Source organism: Cyanistes caeruleus, chromosome 4 (assembly GCF_971803275.1).
Source record: "Cyanistes caeruleus chromosome 4, bCyaCae1.hap1.1, whole genome shotgun sequence".
NCBI lineage: Eukaryota > Metazoa > Chordata > Aves > Passeriformes > Paridae > Cyanistes > Cyanistes caeruleus.
Window position 1 is genome coordinate 51,625,089 of NC_141704.1, and position 14,942 is coordinate 51,640,030.

The window sequence follows — 14,942 nt, forward strand, 5'->3', positions numbered from 1 at the left end:
TTTTCATGCCCATCAATTTTTTGAGCTTCTGGGCCCTGAGATCTCCAATATAAAAAGCAGATCCCAGTCAGCATTAACAAGAAAAATAAAATTGGAAATCAAAATTCTAATTGCACTAAGTATTGGACTTCCCTTTCATCTGGATTCTGCCTTCCGCAGAGCAATTATTACTATGTCCAGATCTCATGGCTGGAATCTAAATAACTTAGCTACAAGCAGTACTTTCACTTTGTACTTACTTATCCTCCACACTTACTGAGGTCTAAACAAGCTGCAATAAAAACCCTTAGTATTTTAAAACCAGTTTACTTTTATAAAAGTGTGCACAAAACTCATGAATGGAGAGCTACTGCATATGCTAACAGAGAAGGAATTTTAATTCCATAACTTAAGTCTTTAGGAAGAATTCAGGCTCAACATTTTCAGCACTGAAAGCAGGGCAAAGAAGACTACAAAAGTGATTACCCTCTTCCTCAGACTGTATTGGTAATGTGATCAACTTAAATTTCACCCAGTATTTTGTAGTATTAAGATCATCAGGAAAGTTTAATGGTTCAGTCTAAATGAAGACAACAAGCTTCTTTAAACAAATGAATATTCCAATGCAGAGTCTGAAACAAATCAGTATTCAATCGATACCCTCAAGATTAAAATTACTTCAGTGCTGTATAGCCTAACTGCATAGAAATTCAGCACAAAATAAAAATGATGAATAAAAAGCTGGATTTTTATAAGGTAGCTCAAAAAATCTTTTAAATCAATAGCAGTAACACCTATATCTCACCAGGCTTTGATATATATTGGATTAGATCTTTAACATATACCTAGTATCATACTAAAGAATTTTAGTTTTCCTGTAGGGTGAATTCTACAACAAGGAGCCTTTTAGCATTATATGTAGCCACGAACCCTAATATTAAAAACCGCTTTGCTATGTGCCCTTAAAAGAAAAGTGTGATTTGCAGCAGCTTTAATATACAAGCCCATTTGCTGAGAACTTTAGAGTAAGGTACTCTAAAGTATGATGGAAATGTCGTGAGAAACTTGGCCGGGGGAGGTTAAAATAAGTGTGAATAAGATGTAAATGTGTACTTTGGCTTTCAGCTGCAGCTTTGCCTCTTCATGATCTGGTCACACTTCTCAATTTGATTTGCAGCAGTTCTCCCACAGATTCCATGGTCAAGAGAATCCCTGTGCACGGCAACTAATTTTAGATAACGCCTTTTATCATTTGATAGACTCCTCTGCTCTGAGTAAAGCCTAGTCCACCACGGATCTTCCGTGGGGTTTGACCATTTAATTAACCAGAGGACAATTTCTAGAGCTAACACGATGCCTTTTACATTTATCCGCGCCTCACGAACACCCCGCGGTTCCATCTCCGCACACGGGGAGTTTTGATGCATCTTTAACGAGGAGCCGTGTCTCCGCTGCGCCCCCCTCCCACGAAAGGGGTTTCCCCGGGCTCTGTGCCCTACTACCCGGGCGTCGAGGAGGTGCCTGCGGGCTGGGCTGGGCGCAGGGCAAGGCCCGCAGGGCAGGGCCCGCCCGGCCGGCGGAGCGCTCCCGCTGCCGGCGGGGCTGAGGCGGGCGCGCGGCGGGGCCCGAGCGGGCGGGGCGGTGGCGGCCCCCGGCGGCGAGGGGCGGAGCGGGGGCAGCGGCCGCGCTCCTCCCCCGGGGCACCGACGGCTCCGTCCCGCTGCCGCGGATGCGCCCGGGCGGGCACCGGGGCAGGCGGCGTGGGGTCGGGTCGGGTCGGGTGCTGCGGGGCGGCGGAGACTGGGAGGGCGTAGGCAGGAGGGGATAAAAACCCCACTGTGTCGACACTGTGACCGGAGTCTTCTGCCTTCCCTGCTCACCCGGCGCCGGTGCCGAGCTCCGGGCCTCAGCTCCGTTCCCGGGAGCAGCGGGCCAGCGCTGCCTGCGTCCGCGGGGGAGCGCAGCGGAGCCGCTGCCGTCCCGCAACTTCCCCCGGAGCCGAGCGGAGCGCAGCATGCGGGGCAGGGGCTGGAGGCGGCGGCGGGGCCGGCATCGCGCTCCCCGGACATGAAGCGGCCATCGGAAGCTCCAGGTAACGCTGCCCGGAGGGGTGGCGGAGCAGACTCCCCCCGGTAGCCGGGGTAGGACGGGGGGTAGCGTCCGGAGGGGCAGGAGTCAGGGCTGAGGGGCCCGCCGGCAGCGGGCGGAGGAGACCTGGTCCCGGCCTCCGCCGCGGAACGGCGGCAGTGGCCGCGCCTGCCCGGGAAAGTCTGTCAGAGACCCCCTCGGAATGCTTGTGGGTGCCCACGGGCCGATGCCGGGTTAGCCTGCTCGGTCTCCGGGTTCTAGGAAACTTTGCCCTCCGCCGACTCCCGGTAGGAATCTGGGGCTGCAGCGGGCAGTCCCCGCCGTGAGACTAGCGGGAGACCCCCCCAAAATCGTATGCACGGGGGTTTCTGTGAAGTTTAGCCCTCAGATAAATTCTTGGAGGCAGTGAGGATCTTCTCTGGGCAACTAAACTTTGGTAAGATCTGACATTGCTTGGAGACTGATTACTGATGCTGTAATAGACGCTGCCACTTATCATTGCATTTTTTCTTAATTATTTGCTGATCTCCTTAGCAACTGAAGTAATTTGCAAGGTTGAAGCTTGGTTGCAGCTTGATTTACAAAGTAACGTGGCAAAAGGCAGGAATTTGTTGTTTCACTGATGCGTGTTTCCCTTTTACTCTCTCAGAGGGGTAAGAGCCGCAGAGATGTTGACTTCATGTAGCTGGTACTGCTGTCAAGAGACTGTTGATTAGTCCGACTGAGGCTCTGTTGTACGTCACCCAGTTGCTCTTCTGTGTCTCGGTTTTCTTTAAGACAAGCGAGTTACCGTGTTTTAAGGAGAAAAATCTCTCTTCAAGGAAATTCAATCTTTAGTGAGGGATTAGTGAGAGATGTTAGTTTTATCTGGCTAAGGTTACTAGGACAAATTAATCTCTAATTCAGCATGATTGAGGTCTGGCCAGATGCTGGCTGGAGAGAACACTCCATTTGCCTTGTTGATCTCAGGATCAGCTTGCTGCAAATATGATGTAAAGCCATTTTTTCATCACTGTTAGGTCCTGCACCAAGCACAGTTTAGCCCAGTTCAGGGATTTAGTCTAGTGTATCAAGACATCTCCCAGATGTAGCTCACCAACGTTGCTGTTCAATCCATCATGTCACTAAATCTCATGGATTATGATGTTTGGGTAATCTGTGTCTGTTGAGTCAGAGATGCTGAGCACAGCTGTCAGGAAGATTTGATGCAGAGTGCCTTTTCCACTCAGGAGTGATAAAAGCAGAGTAGAGTCTGGAGACTGAGGGGAGGTGGCTGCTGTGTGAATATTTTCTCCGACAGTATCACACACACACACAAGGAATGCACATTTATGCAGACCTTCCTTAAAAATGAAACTTCTAAAAATACTAATTGCATAGGATGCCATTAGTCTATATGTAATTAATGGGTGTATCATGTCCTTGAACAGGATTCATAAAGTTGGGACTAAAAGCATGAATAATTATACTTGTATAATATTGTTGCTATAATTTAATAAAACCCCATTCTAAAAATCACTTTTGCTTCTGAGTTCATGAGGAACCTTTGTCAAATGTCATGCCACAAAACAAAACAGGGCTGTGAGAAAACAGAACACATGAGCCATCACTTTATTATTTCATGTATTGTTATATTGGACTAGTACAGCCCTAATTCATTTGGTATGTAGACTGGTGTAGGGGGAGAGCACCTGTGTGAACATTGAAGACAATGAGAGGTGCAGAGATGTATTAGTGTCTTGTGGGCTGCTGAGACTGGGGTGAGACTCAAGAGAAGGCTGTGACTACAGGAGATGTGGTGTAAGGGAAGGAGGTAAGGGATGTAGAAATGGTATGAACCTTCTGGAGGATGAACAGAGGTCTTGAATGTTTTCCAGTGCTTGATCTCTCCAGGGGCTCAACACTGTTCCTGCAGTAGTACAGCAGGCAGCAGGGTTGTGTGCAAATACTTGTATTTTCACTGTGCAGAAAGTACCAGCTAAATGTGAGACTATTTGTATCACCAACATACAGGAAAATACTTTACAGTAGGAATAACATCTAGCAATCCAATTTTATTAACAGTGAAAAAACCAATAGTAGTGTTTGCAAAATCATTCAGGTGAATTGTGATCTCCAGTCCAATTTACTGGTTAAATTAAGAGATGTGCTACACAAAGATTTTTTTAGCAAAGTCTCAAATGAACTGGGAGAGGTAGTTTGGTGTACAGGTTCTGTTGGAGAAACAGCAATAAGCCTGAAGGTACTTACAGATGATGAGAAAACTAGTGTAGATATTATTAATGTCACATCAGTAGGAGAGAGAGCCCCAAGAAAGAAAGGCATGTTTAGGACATTAGTTCATCTTCATGTGATAACTGATGGTGAGACTATATGTTGCTTGGCAGTCCACTTTTCCATCAGCAGGTCTAGGTGCTTGTTGCTTTTAAAAACAAAACAGCAAACAAACAACCCCCTCAGAAATAAACAAAAAGCAACCACAAACATACACATTAAAAAGTTCAAAACCACAAACTAAATTATAAGCTTCTCTAGAATGTGACTGATTGTTGTCAATTTTGCTGTTTCTGACCACAGAGGATTTTCCCTGTGATGGTAGGATATGTCCAGCCTTTCTTCTTGAACAGTTAAAAGCATGTGCACCATTAGTGTTCAGATGAATCATCTAAGGGAGTAATGTGTTTTTGGCACTGAACTTAAAGTACTGCAGTTCAACATCACATAGAAATTATTTCTTTGAACAGAATTCAAGAACAAAACTCCTAACCATGCCCTTCACTTTACTATAAATAAGAAAAGGTATCTACCCAGCTCATTCAGAAATAATGGTGAAGTACTTGGCCAAAGTCTGTTGGCACATGTTAGCTGATAGTATTCAATAACAATATCTCTCTTGAGAAAATATGCAATATTGAAATTTGTAAAATAAGTCTTCTCTAACACCTGAAGTAGTATCACTGGGATGAAACAAAATGCTGAGTTTTTAAATATAGGGCTAATTGTAGGCTTTGTTCTTCTTGCCACTTAACACATTACAGCCCAGAAATGTTTATGCAGACATTTTGAGTAAGTTCAAATGATCACATACCCTATAAATATTTATGTTGAACATGCTTGGCTTTGCAGAACATCCTGGGTAATTTGTGCAGAAGATGTGGGGAATACGCGTTGAAAAGCAAGTTGCAGCTCAGCAGTCCTACTCTCCAAAAGAGCAAAGAACCTGTTGGGAATGTAGGCACTACACTGTGAGTCGGGTGTGGAAAGGAAGGCTTCTGCTCATCAGAGTACTCTCTAAATACTCTTGTGTGTCCTGTGGTATGTTTAGGATGTTTATAATTTGGATTTGCTCTGCCAGACAAGGCAAGTTATCTGAAACAGCTTTCATTTTGCAACTCCAGTGAGCTTTGAAAATGGACAATCCAGTTTTCAGCCCATGTGAACTGTTTTTGCTGCTTAGAACTAAAGGGTATTATGCTGATCTAAACCATTGACTAATTTGTGTCTGCCCATGGGATTTGGTTGCAGACTCGCTCGGAGTTTCTGATGAGGTAATTGTAGGCACAGACAGAAGTGAACATGCAAGGTTATCTAGTATTAAATTTGGTAACTCTTACAAGCTGAGCATTGATCTAGTATGTCCCATTTGGAGTATCTCCAGGATAACAGTTACATTCAACGTGGGAGATGAGTTCTTTAACTGCCCTTCACTTGTTGCATAAAAAACAAACTTTTAAAAAATTAGGCTGCATAGCTTGCAGAATCAGGCATTCACATGTTAGTGGGAAAGGCAACCTTTGCAGCAACTGTTCATCTCCTGTTTTGTGGATGCTTTATAATCCAGTCTTCAGGCGCGTGGTTTTATGGTAATGTGTTTTTCAGATGCCTTGCTTCATGCAGTAGACTAACTAAATGAGCAATTGCTAAATACCTTTTTCATCTGCCAGTGTTTTTTCATTGTGCCTTATGTCTGTATGCCACACAAATTCACACTGTGGTACAGATTTATTTTTGATGGCAGTTTCTCTAATGCTTCATAGGTTTCACCCTCTAGAAGAACTTCTATTAATTGTTGCTATAGACTACCTAACTAGCAAAAACAACTAAGTAAGGAGCTTGGGACTGGTTAAAAAAATACTCCTCTGGATTCCTAGCTTTTCATTGAAAACCCCATGCAGTTAGAGGCTTCAGGAGACTTTAAAAGCCTGGAAGAATTTATGAATCCTGATTTAAACTTTAATTCAAACCAAATAAATTTATTTTTACAATATTTCTATAGCTAAAATCATGTTAGTATATCCCTTGTATAAACAAGGGATCCCTGTAAAATCAGAAGTGTCAGATGGAGTCATGGCATTTTGACTCTCATCTCAGTACTTCCTTAGATCAGTCCTTCCCAAATTTAACATGCAGAGGTTCCTTATTTTAAAAGTGCCAAGCTGGTGACTGTAATATGTTCATTATTTTTTAATAGTCACCAGTTCAAATAATTTGCCTGATCTCAGAGGAATTTTGTGACAAAGACAAGGACAACTGCAGTTCTCAGGGATAAGGATTTATCGAGCTCTTGATGTAATCACCCATGTATTTCCCTGTTCTTCCTCCAAACCGGTGCACAGTGTCAGGAAAGGTTTTGGGGGGAAATTGAGCAATCATGTAACCAAGGACTGACTGTATATAAAATCTAAAATGGAAAAAAAAATGTAATTCTGACACTTTGCTTTTGAGCATTTGACTTTGCAGTCTTGCAATTCTCTTAATGTTTTTATCTTTTTTTTTTTAATGCAAACAAAGAGAATATATATAAGTTCTTTTGAAAAGTGAAATGTCCCATTCTCCCTTGCTGCCTTCATATTTCTTCTTTTAATGGATCATTAGAAGGTTCAGCTCTTCGGTTTCATAGCACATTTTCTACCACTTGACTTAAGAGTAGATTTGTCAGCAGAAGACAGCAGCCTGCCAGATTGGCAGAGGGCTACAGAAAAGGGGAAATAAAGACCTGAAGTGGAGTGAAAATTTCTGCTTTTGGCATATATTAATTAATTGCATCAGTAATCTTAGGTTTTTAAGTAGCAGATGTAAATTCTCTGGAGAGGTGTGCTCCAAAGTTTACCTCCTGAAACTCTTGTCTTCTGCATAGTCCTCTTCTTTCCCCTTACATCATCCTCATCTGCTTTTCCAGTCTTGTGTGCCTTAACTGACTTCTGCATCCTCAGATTGCCTCCTGCTCAGTTTCTTTAGTAACAGTGATGATATTCCATTGGCATCCACCTCCCCTGGTTTTGCACTTCCTTCCCTACACGTCTCTTACCTTTCTCTCTCTCTCCTTCTTTCACTATCCCTCTGCCCTGCTGGCCTCCACCATTTAGGTCTTGATTTTAATTTTTTTGCCCTCAAGTCTAATATTTTCTTCATCCATCTTGCATCATCAGAGAATACAATTTCTTCTTTTATTCTCCTCCTTTCCATCTGAGGCTACTTCTTTCTCCTCATCCCACTGTCCACAGGCTCCTGGCCATAGCCACTATCAGCAGCACGGAGTAGACATTGCAGGGTTTGTCCTGCTCAGATACTGCTCCAACAGGTGGCTGAAATTGGAGAAATGAGTTTGAGGATAATAATGTGGGGGCTGAATACCACATCTGAACTCTGAAGGGGTTCATGCAGATGAACTCACCTGTGAATTTAATGACAAACTCTAAGCAGGTACCTGGGAGAGCAAGAATGAACAGAAATGTTTATTCCTCTGCTATGTATGTGTACATTTTCCCATAAGATGATAAAATGTGTATCCCTTAGCACAGTCACTACTGTGCCAAATTTTACATCCCTGTTTCAAACAGTACTGACTATAAAATATTCTCAGAAAATAGTATGGTTGGGGTTTTCTATCTACACAGGAACAAAATATTTTTTTTCTTTACTAAGTTTTGAGAAACAGCTGACTCATCCTTACTGAATGTTCCCGAAACTTATGCCTGAGGTAAGCAATAGGCATAAATTTTTTCCTCATTACTTATATTGGCAAAGATGGAAGAAGCAGAATACAAAATATTGTTATTGAACAACCTTAATAACTTTCAAAATAGGCTTTTCCTACTTGAACCATAAGTTACTGAATTAAAAAAAAAAAAAGAAATTGGTATGACATTTAAAGCTAGGCAGGCTGAGAAAATTCTTTGCTTGAAAACGTGTGACATTTTCTGATTGTAAAGAAAAGCATGTTGTAACTGCTTCCCACTAGACAAGAAACAACATTTTAGAATGAGGCTTTTTCTTTCTTCTACTGGGAATTCTATCTGTGTTGGTTTGGAAACAGGTAGGGGATGCCATTGCCAAGTCATACTCCACAGAGGAACATTTCTAATTTTTTTTTAATGAACTGTCAGAAATTGCATTAGTTTGTCCAAGACTTAAGAATAGTTACATTATTTTTAAAGATAAAAAATACTGTATCTACAGTATATATATTGACACATGAATGCAGAATTTCACATTTGCATAAAACCAATGTTAAGTTTACCTCACCTTAGAACTAGATTTTACCATTAGTTGTATGAAACCGTAAGGATTAATTCCCTGTTTTTCAAAAGGCATAGGAAATGATGCAGAGTACAAATGGTAAATGTTAACGTGCTGTACCTCTGTATCCCTCTTTTGACAGCAACGAGTGCAAAGCTAACTGCACAAGTAATCTGTGGCAAGGAGCACTGGGAGACAGCTGAAAGACAGTGACAATGTCTTTAAACTGGTGGACACTTCTTACTCAACTTGGAGTTTTTAAAGTGAACTGCAAAGGACTCGCATGCCTCTTGGTCTTCACCGTGAGTGTTTGTGGCAGTGCCCCGGGGATGTGTCCAGCAGCCTGCATCTGTGCCAGTGATATCGTGAGCTGCACAAATAAGAACCTCACTCGAGTGCCAGGAAATCTTTATAAATCTATGAAAAGGCTGGATCTGAGTTATAACAGAATTGGGATTTTGGAGCCTGAATGGGTCCCAGTGCTGTCTGAGAAACTGAACACTTTAATAGTCAATCATAATAGCATTAGCAGCATTAGCGCTGGAAGCTTTTCCACAACTCCAAATCTGATGTATCTAGACTTGTCATCCAACAGCCTGAAAACATTGAGCAGCCCTGTGTTTCAGGAGCTAAAGGAACTGGAGGTTCTCCTGCTGTACAACAATCAAATAACCCAGATCGAGTCTTTAGCCTTTGGAGGATTGTACAAATTACAGAAACTGTACCTAAGCTACAACTTGGTCTCGCATTTCCCACTGGACTTATATGTTGGAAAACTTAAACTGACAGACCTTGTGTTGCTGGACATTTCCTTTAATCACATCCAGACGATGCCTGTTCAGCGCCTGAGTTCAGTGCCAGCCAGACAACTTAGTGGAATTTATCTTCATGGCAACCCATTCTATTGTGACTGTGTCCTGTACTCCATGCTAATCTTCTGGTATCAAAGGCATTTCAGCTCAGTGGTGGACTTCAAAAATGAGTACAGCTGTTTGTTGCAGTCAGACCCAAGAGGTCATAATCAACTGCCTTTGCTGCATGACAACATTATGAATTGCTCTGAAAGTACTGTCAACAGCTCTTTCCAAGCCTTTGGGTTTATTCACGATGCCCAGGTTGGTGACAGGCTGATTGTACACTGTGACAGCAGAATCGGCGATACGGGCACACAGTTTGTTTGGGTTAGTCCAGACAATAGATTGCTGGAGCCAGACAGGGAGACCGACAACTTCAAAGTGTTCCCTAATGGCAGCCTGGAGATAACAGATGCCCAGCTAGAGAACTCAGGGCTGTATTCCTGCATTGCAATAAATAAGAAAAGACTATTAAATGAAACCATAGAGGTCAGAATAAATGTTAGCAATTTCACAGTGAACAGGTCCCACGCTCATGAAGCATTTAATACAGCTTTTACCACCCTTGCTGCCTGTGTGGCCAGTATTATTTTAGTGCTGCTGTATCTCTATCTGACCCCCTGCCCATGTCAATGTAAGGCAAAAAAGAAGAAGAGGAAGCTGAACCAAAGTAGTGCCCACCCATCCATACTGAATTCCACACTGCCGCAAGAGCTGCCAGCTGACGAGAAGAAGGCTAGCACTGGTAAACGGGTGGTTTTCCTGGAACCTGTGCACGAACCAAAACAGAGTCAGAATGGGAAAGTAAAACTGTTTCCTAATGACAGTGTCATTACAGAGAGTATCTTAAAAACTGCTCGAACAAAATCCGACTCCGACTCTGTCAACTCCGTGTTCTCAGATACACCTTTCATGCCGCCAGCTTAGTTTGCTGCCTGTGTTTGTATCGTGCAGTTCCATTTCTTAATACCTCCTTTGCCTGTAGCAATCCATCAGGACAAACAAATAAAAAGAGATAAAATGTTTTAAAAAAAGCTATGTTTTGTCAGTCCTTGATCTGCGTCTCCTCTCTGTAGAGGCCATGCAACAGTGATCCCTCATTTGGGAAAAGCGAACGGCTTGTCATTATTGTGAATAATATTAATGCAAGCTTGGTTTTAGTCTGGTCCATACACAGCAATTTATTGTGCTTGTTTAGAGACACTTTCAGTCCATACAGCTGACTCTGCAGAGGCAGGGCTGACCCCTATGCAACACTCAGTCATGCTGATAACTCAGCTTTTCTGAAGTGTGCACAAAAACAACTTATGGCTAAGGAGAAAAATGTCCAGACTTTCTGCAATTCCTTTCACAGGCTCATCCAATCTTTACATAAAATCACTGTGGGAAAAAAGTCATGATTTTTCTTGGACTGCTTGGCACTAAAGGGTTAAATTTGCCACCAGAATGCCTAGCAGCACTGCCTAAATTTTTGTGGCCTTCAACTGATAATGTATTTGCAAATAGTTGCTTGAAAACATTAAATGAGGGGCATTGTAATAATTTTATTCAAAACATAGTCACAAGATTACGTGTTAAATATGGTTGTATTTGTTCATAAATGTTTCATGTAATGAAAACAGGTAGAAGTTAACATGCTACTTTTGCAGTTGCCTCAGTCAAAGAATGGAAGTTGTCAGGCATATGAGGACCTACACAAGTCAGCAGTAATTAATTAAGCTGTGATAACTGGATTGATTATAACCATTTGTCTTTACCTCCCCTGCTCACTGTGTGCTTGGCATCATGTGTGGTAAACAAATCTGCCACCATCACCAGGGCTCCTTCTTCATTTTAGGGGTGAGAGACTTCTCTTCAAAGATAATTACGAAATTGGGAAAATATTTTATTTTTTTTTTCAGTGGCATGTGGTTTCTGTAGCCTTATTAAATTTGCTTCCTAAAGTTTTTTTTCTAAAAGCGGAAATGCAGTATTTGGACAAACTCATGAGACTATAAAAGACTTTACACACTATAAATTCAGAAAACACAGACTTAGCCCTTGTCATGTACGTACGTGCTTTCTTTCTTGCATGTATCATAAAGTTTATGAGTGGTAAAACTGATCTGGGCTGGTTATTCAATATAGGTTGCATGAAGCATGTATTGTAACGAGCATTCTGTTCTATTAGCTTTTTCTTTTTTTGTTATATGTGCCTTTTTTTTGTTTTTTACGCTTGCTTACCTTGGACCTGGGCTGGACTTTTCCAGTCTTCCTCACATTGATAAGTAGTAACTTCAAAGGAGTTTCTCAAGTAATTACAACTTACCAAATACAAGTAAATGGAGCATGTCTGTCTCATTCTGTTTTGGGGGAATGTACTGAGAGGATAAAGGATAAACTCAATCAGAATCAAAGGGCTACATGGTATGGCAACTTTATTTTTGAGAAGCTTACTGTAACAGCCACTTGCCATTTTTTGTGATTTATTTTGAGAGGCGTGTCAACATGCTAAAGCTTTTGACTCTGGCTGAGCCAGAGCTATTGATTTGCTATGGAGAAATCCTGATGTAGCTAGTTGTTTGAAGACAAGCTATCTGACAAACAGATTAACTCAGAAAACAGTGTATCTGTATTGTGTACAAAGTACATGGAATTATAAAAAAGCTGGAGATATTAACTCAGATATTCAGGAAAGTGGAAATTATTTTTCTAGGCAGAGGATAATAAATACTGAGGAGAGGAATATGACCAGAAGTTTGGGTCTATTATTTGTACATTTATCTGTGTACATTTAAAAATAGCTTCTGCTGTCAAGCAGGTTAGTGTCCTTTCATAAAGCTGTTTCCCTCTTTCATCTGTGTATACACAGTAACTCAAAATCTGTATTTTTACATATAAAGTATGATGGAAAAACAGTGTTTGTCTTTGTTAGAATCAGGTTGAATCGTCTGCCATTGTGGCAAAGGTTTGACCTTGTCCCCTTCTCAAAGGTTTTTATTTTTTTTAAAAGATCTCAGTAAGTGGCATGATCTGCTATTTCACACATATGGTTGGTGATTGAGTGGATGTCCTCTGTGTTGTGCAAGAAGATGACAGGTGACCCAGGGCCAAAGGGCTGAAATGGTGGTGAGGCAGAGCGGGAAGCAGAGTGACAAATACTCTGCAGACAGTTGTACAGATCAGTTACAGCTGTGGGCAGATGTTACTCTCTGTTGTCATACAGATTGGTTGATTGACCCAGATTTCAGTGTTTACACAAGAGCGCGGATGGGCAGTTCCAAATTGAGCAGAAAAAGAAAACAGGCGGTTGTCAGTGTGGCTGGGAGGCAGACACACTTCTCCTTATCAGCTACAGCTGAGCAGGTGCATGCCACTGCTCCTTCCAGCACAGGGCAGTGGGAGTATGGCATATCGAACTCACTGAGCATCTAGAACATGTATGGTAGTCAGAAACAAAAAAAGGGAGAGAGACTTCCTTCCTTCCTTTCCCCCGCAGGGCTGCTGCCCTGCAGCAAAAGCATGGGGATTTGTGGGATCAGGGTAATCCTGACAGATGACTGGAGAAGCTGAGCATTGATCTAAACAGCAGATACTCACTGTGACTGTTAACTGGCTGTATTTTACTGATTCCTTCCAAGTGCTCACAGCTGAAACAGTGAGTATGAACAAGGTGGTAAAAACAAAGCTTTTGAAAGATTTGCCTTTTTTGCTGCTTCTTTATGTTATCATAGCCTCATGCATTCAGTAGGTTTAATGAAGCCTGATAAAGATTTTTTTAATGATTAGTGAATATTTATCTATAGCACCAACACCATAATCCACAGCCCCAGTCCCCTCTTGTTTTGGAAGGCTGTGGAAAGCCACTGCAGCTCATCAGTTTCTCTCCTCCCACAGCAACGTGAGCCCCATCGGGGCTGTGAGCAGGGAGCCAGTGCTGCCGTCCAGCTCCATGGCCTTGCAGCACCCTGGTTGTCCATTGGCAGAAGGGGCTGCCCAGATGCCACACTTGCAGCTCTGCTGTGCTCTGCTCTCCTAGAAAGGTATTGTTGACAGGCCTGTCCTACAACCATGTCTTCCCCATTAGTCTGTGTCCTGGATTTCCCATTGATGTTTCCAGCAACTACAAAGAAGCTGAATGATATTTTTAATGCAGAGAGAGTGCAGCTCTGTGAGGTGTTGAATGCTCTGGCACCAGTCCAGGCACACTCTTAAAATGGGTTTTCAGTGAGGCAGAGTACCAAGCTACTGGCAAGAAGTCTGTGACTGGGCGTGGGATCACTTGCTGCCTCTACAAGATGCCTGGAGTGAGATATTCCCCACCATGCTCTCATGACCTCAGGTGCTTTTTGTCTTTCCAGTGCCTGATACCATGCCACAGAAGGCCACAGGCAGAGCTCTAAGCTTTTGTTTAACACTGTCTTTTTTTGTGGGGGCTCCTTTGAATATGTGTCCTCCACCCCTTTATTTGTGGTAAGCAGCTTTTCTCCTACTTGAGGGCCTATCAAATTTGTGCCAGCTGTCTCATGGATCAAAAATAAGGGTAAGGTCTGAAGGCAGCTTTGAGAAATTATGTCCCTGCCTCTGTCTGTTTCCAGTTCCACACATGCCTGCAGGCATCAGCTTCTGTGGAGTGTGTTGGAAACAAATCATGTAAAACCAGCATGAAACCTCTCAGGTCAGTCTGGAGTGCAACAACAGCAGCTGCACAACCACTTTGTCCCCATGTTCTTTACCTGTAGTGGCAGGAGGCAGGTAAAGCTGCTTGCTGGTCGTCTCTTCTGACCTTGGTAAGATTCAGTGTCTGACTCAGATCACCTCACTAACAATGAACACAAAAAATATCTGACTACTACTACTACTACTACTACCTCTCAAATACACAGAGCAGCTGCCATCCATGCTGGAAGCTGAGGGTGCTATCCTGACAGCAGCCTTTAATCTGCAGTTAGTTATGTTAGAAATACTATGTGCTTTTAGCTCAGTAATATACCTCCTGCTTGCTAGGCAAGCGGTGCTCCAGGTTAGTAATGTGTCTGTCTCCTTAGCATTACTGCTTCAAAAAGTCAGATTTCTAAGGACTGCTTACTGAGTGTCAAAGAACTATCAGATTATATAGCTCATTCTTCTGAACAGCCAAAACCCTAGGGCAAAATTGTGATTAAACCAAAAACTTTAATTTAGGATCGCGCAAGATGACTTCTTCCCTCTAGAGTAAATCAACCTCCTTTGGAGTGCTTTTATACCTTGTCTACAGCTCGTTCCTATTCACCTCTCATGTCTCTGAACTGAATGAAAATAAAGCAGTCTTTATGGGCCAAATCACACTGTTCTGATCATCTCTAAAGCAATGCAGCAGTGACACTCCCCTGTGAACTGCAGCCCCTGGCCATTGCCCCCAGCACACACTCCTGTCTTCATCTTCAAGGCTGAATCGTCACCATTTGGCCATGGCAGGTACAAGAACCTTTTCCAGCCTCTTCCTTCATAGTTTTCAGCTTAAGGACTGGCTTCCTGAAAATG

General features: G+C 42.6%; 1 protein-coding gene across 3 annotated transcripts; it reads left to right on the forward strand.

The window, feature by feature from the left end:
* Positions 1-1,650: 1,650 nt before the first annotated feature.
* Positions 1,651-10,474, forward strand: AMIGO2 (adhesion molecule with Ig like domain 2). Of its 3 annotated transcripts, XM_086884604.1 has the most exons (3): positions 1,678-2,071; positions 5,194-5,312; positions 8,729-10,474. In XM_086884604.1, exon 3 carries the CDS (start codon positions 8,802-8,804, stop codon positions 10,365-10,367), a length of 1,566 nt encoding a protein of 521 aa, XP_086740730.1. In that variant the 5' UTR covers positions 1,678-2,071; positions 5,194-5,312; positions 8,729-8,801; the 3' UTR covers positions 10,368-10,474. The 3 variants fall into 3 exon arrangements, with proteins under 3 accessions (XP_023786989.2, XP_086740730.1, XP_023787006.2); XM_023931221.2 differs by lacking the exon at positions 5,194-5,312 and having other exon boundaries at positions 1,651-2,071; XM_023931238.2 differs by lacking the exon at positions 1,678-2,071 and having other exon boundaries at positions 5,194-8,047.
* The last annotated feature ends 4,468 nt before the right edge of the window (positions 10,475-14,942 follow it).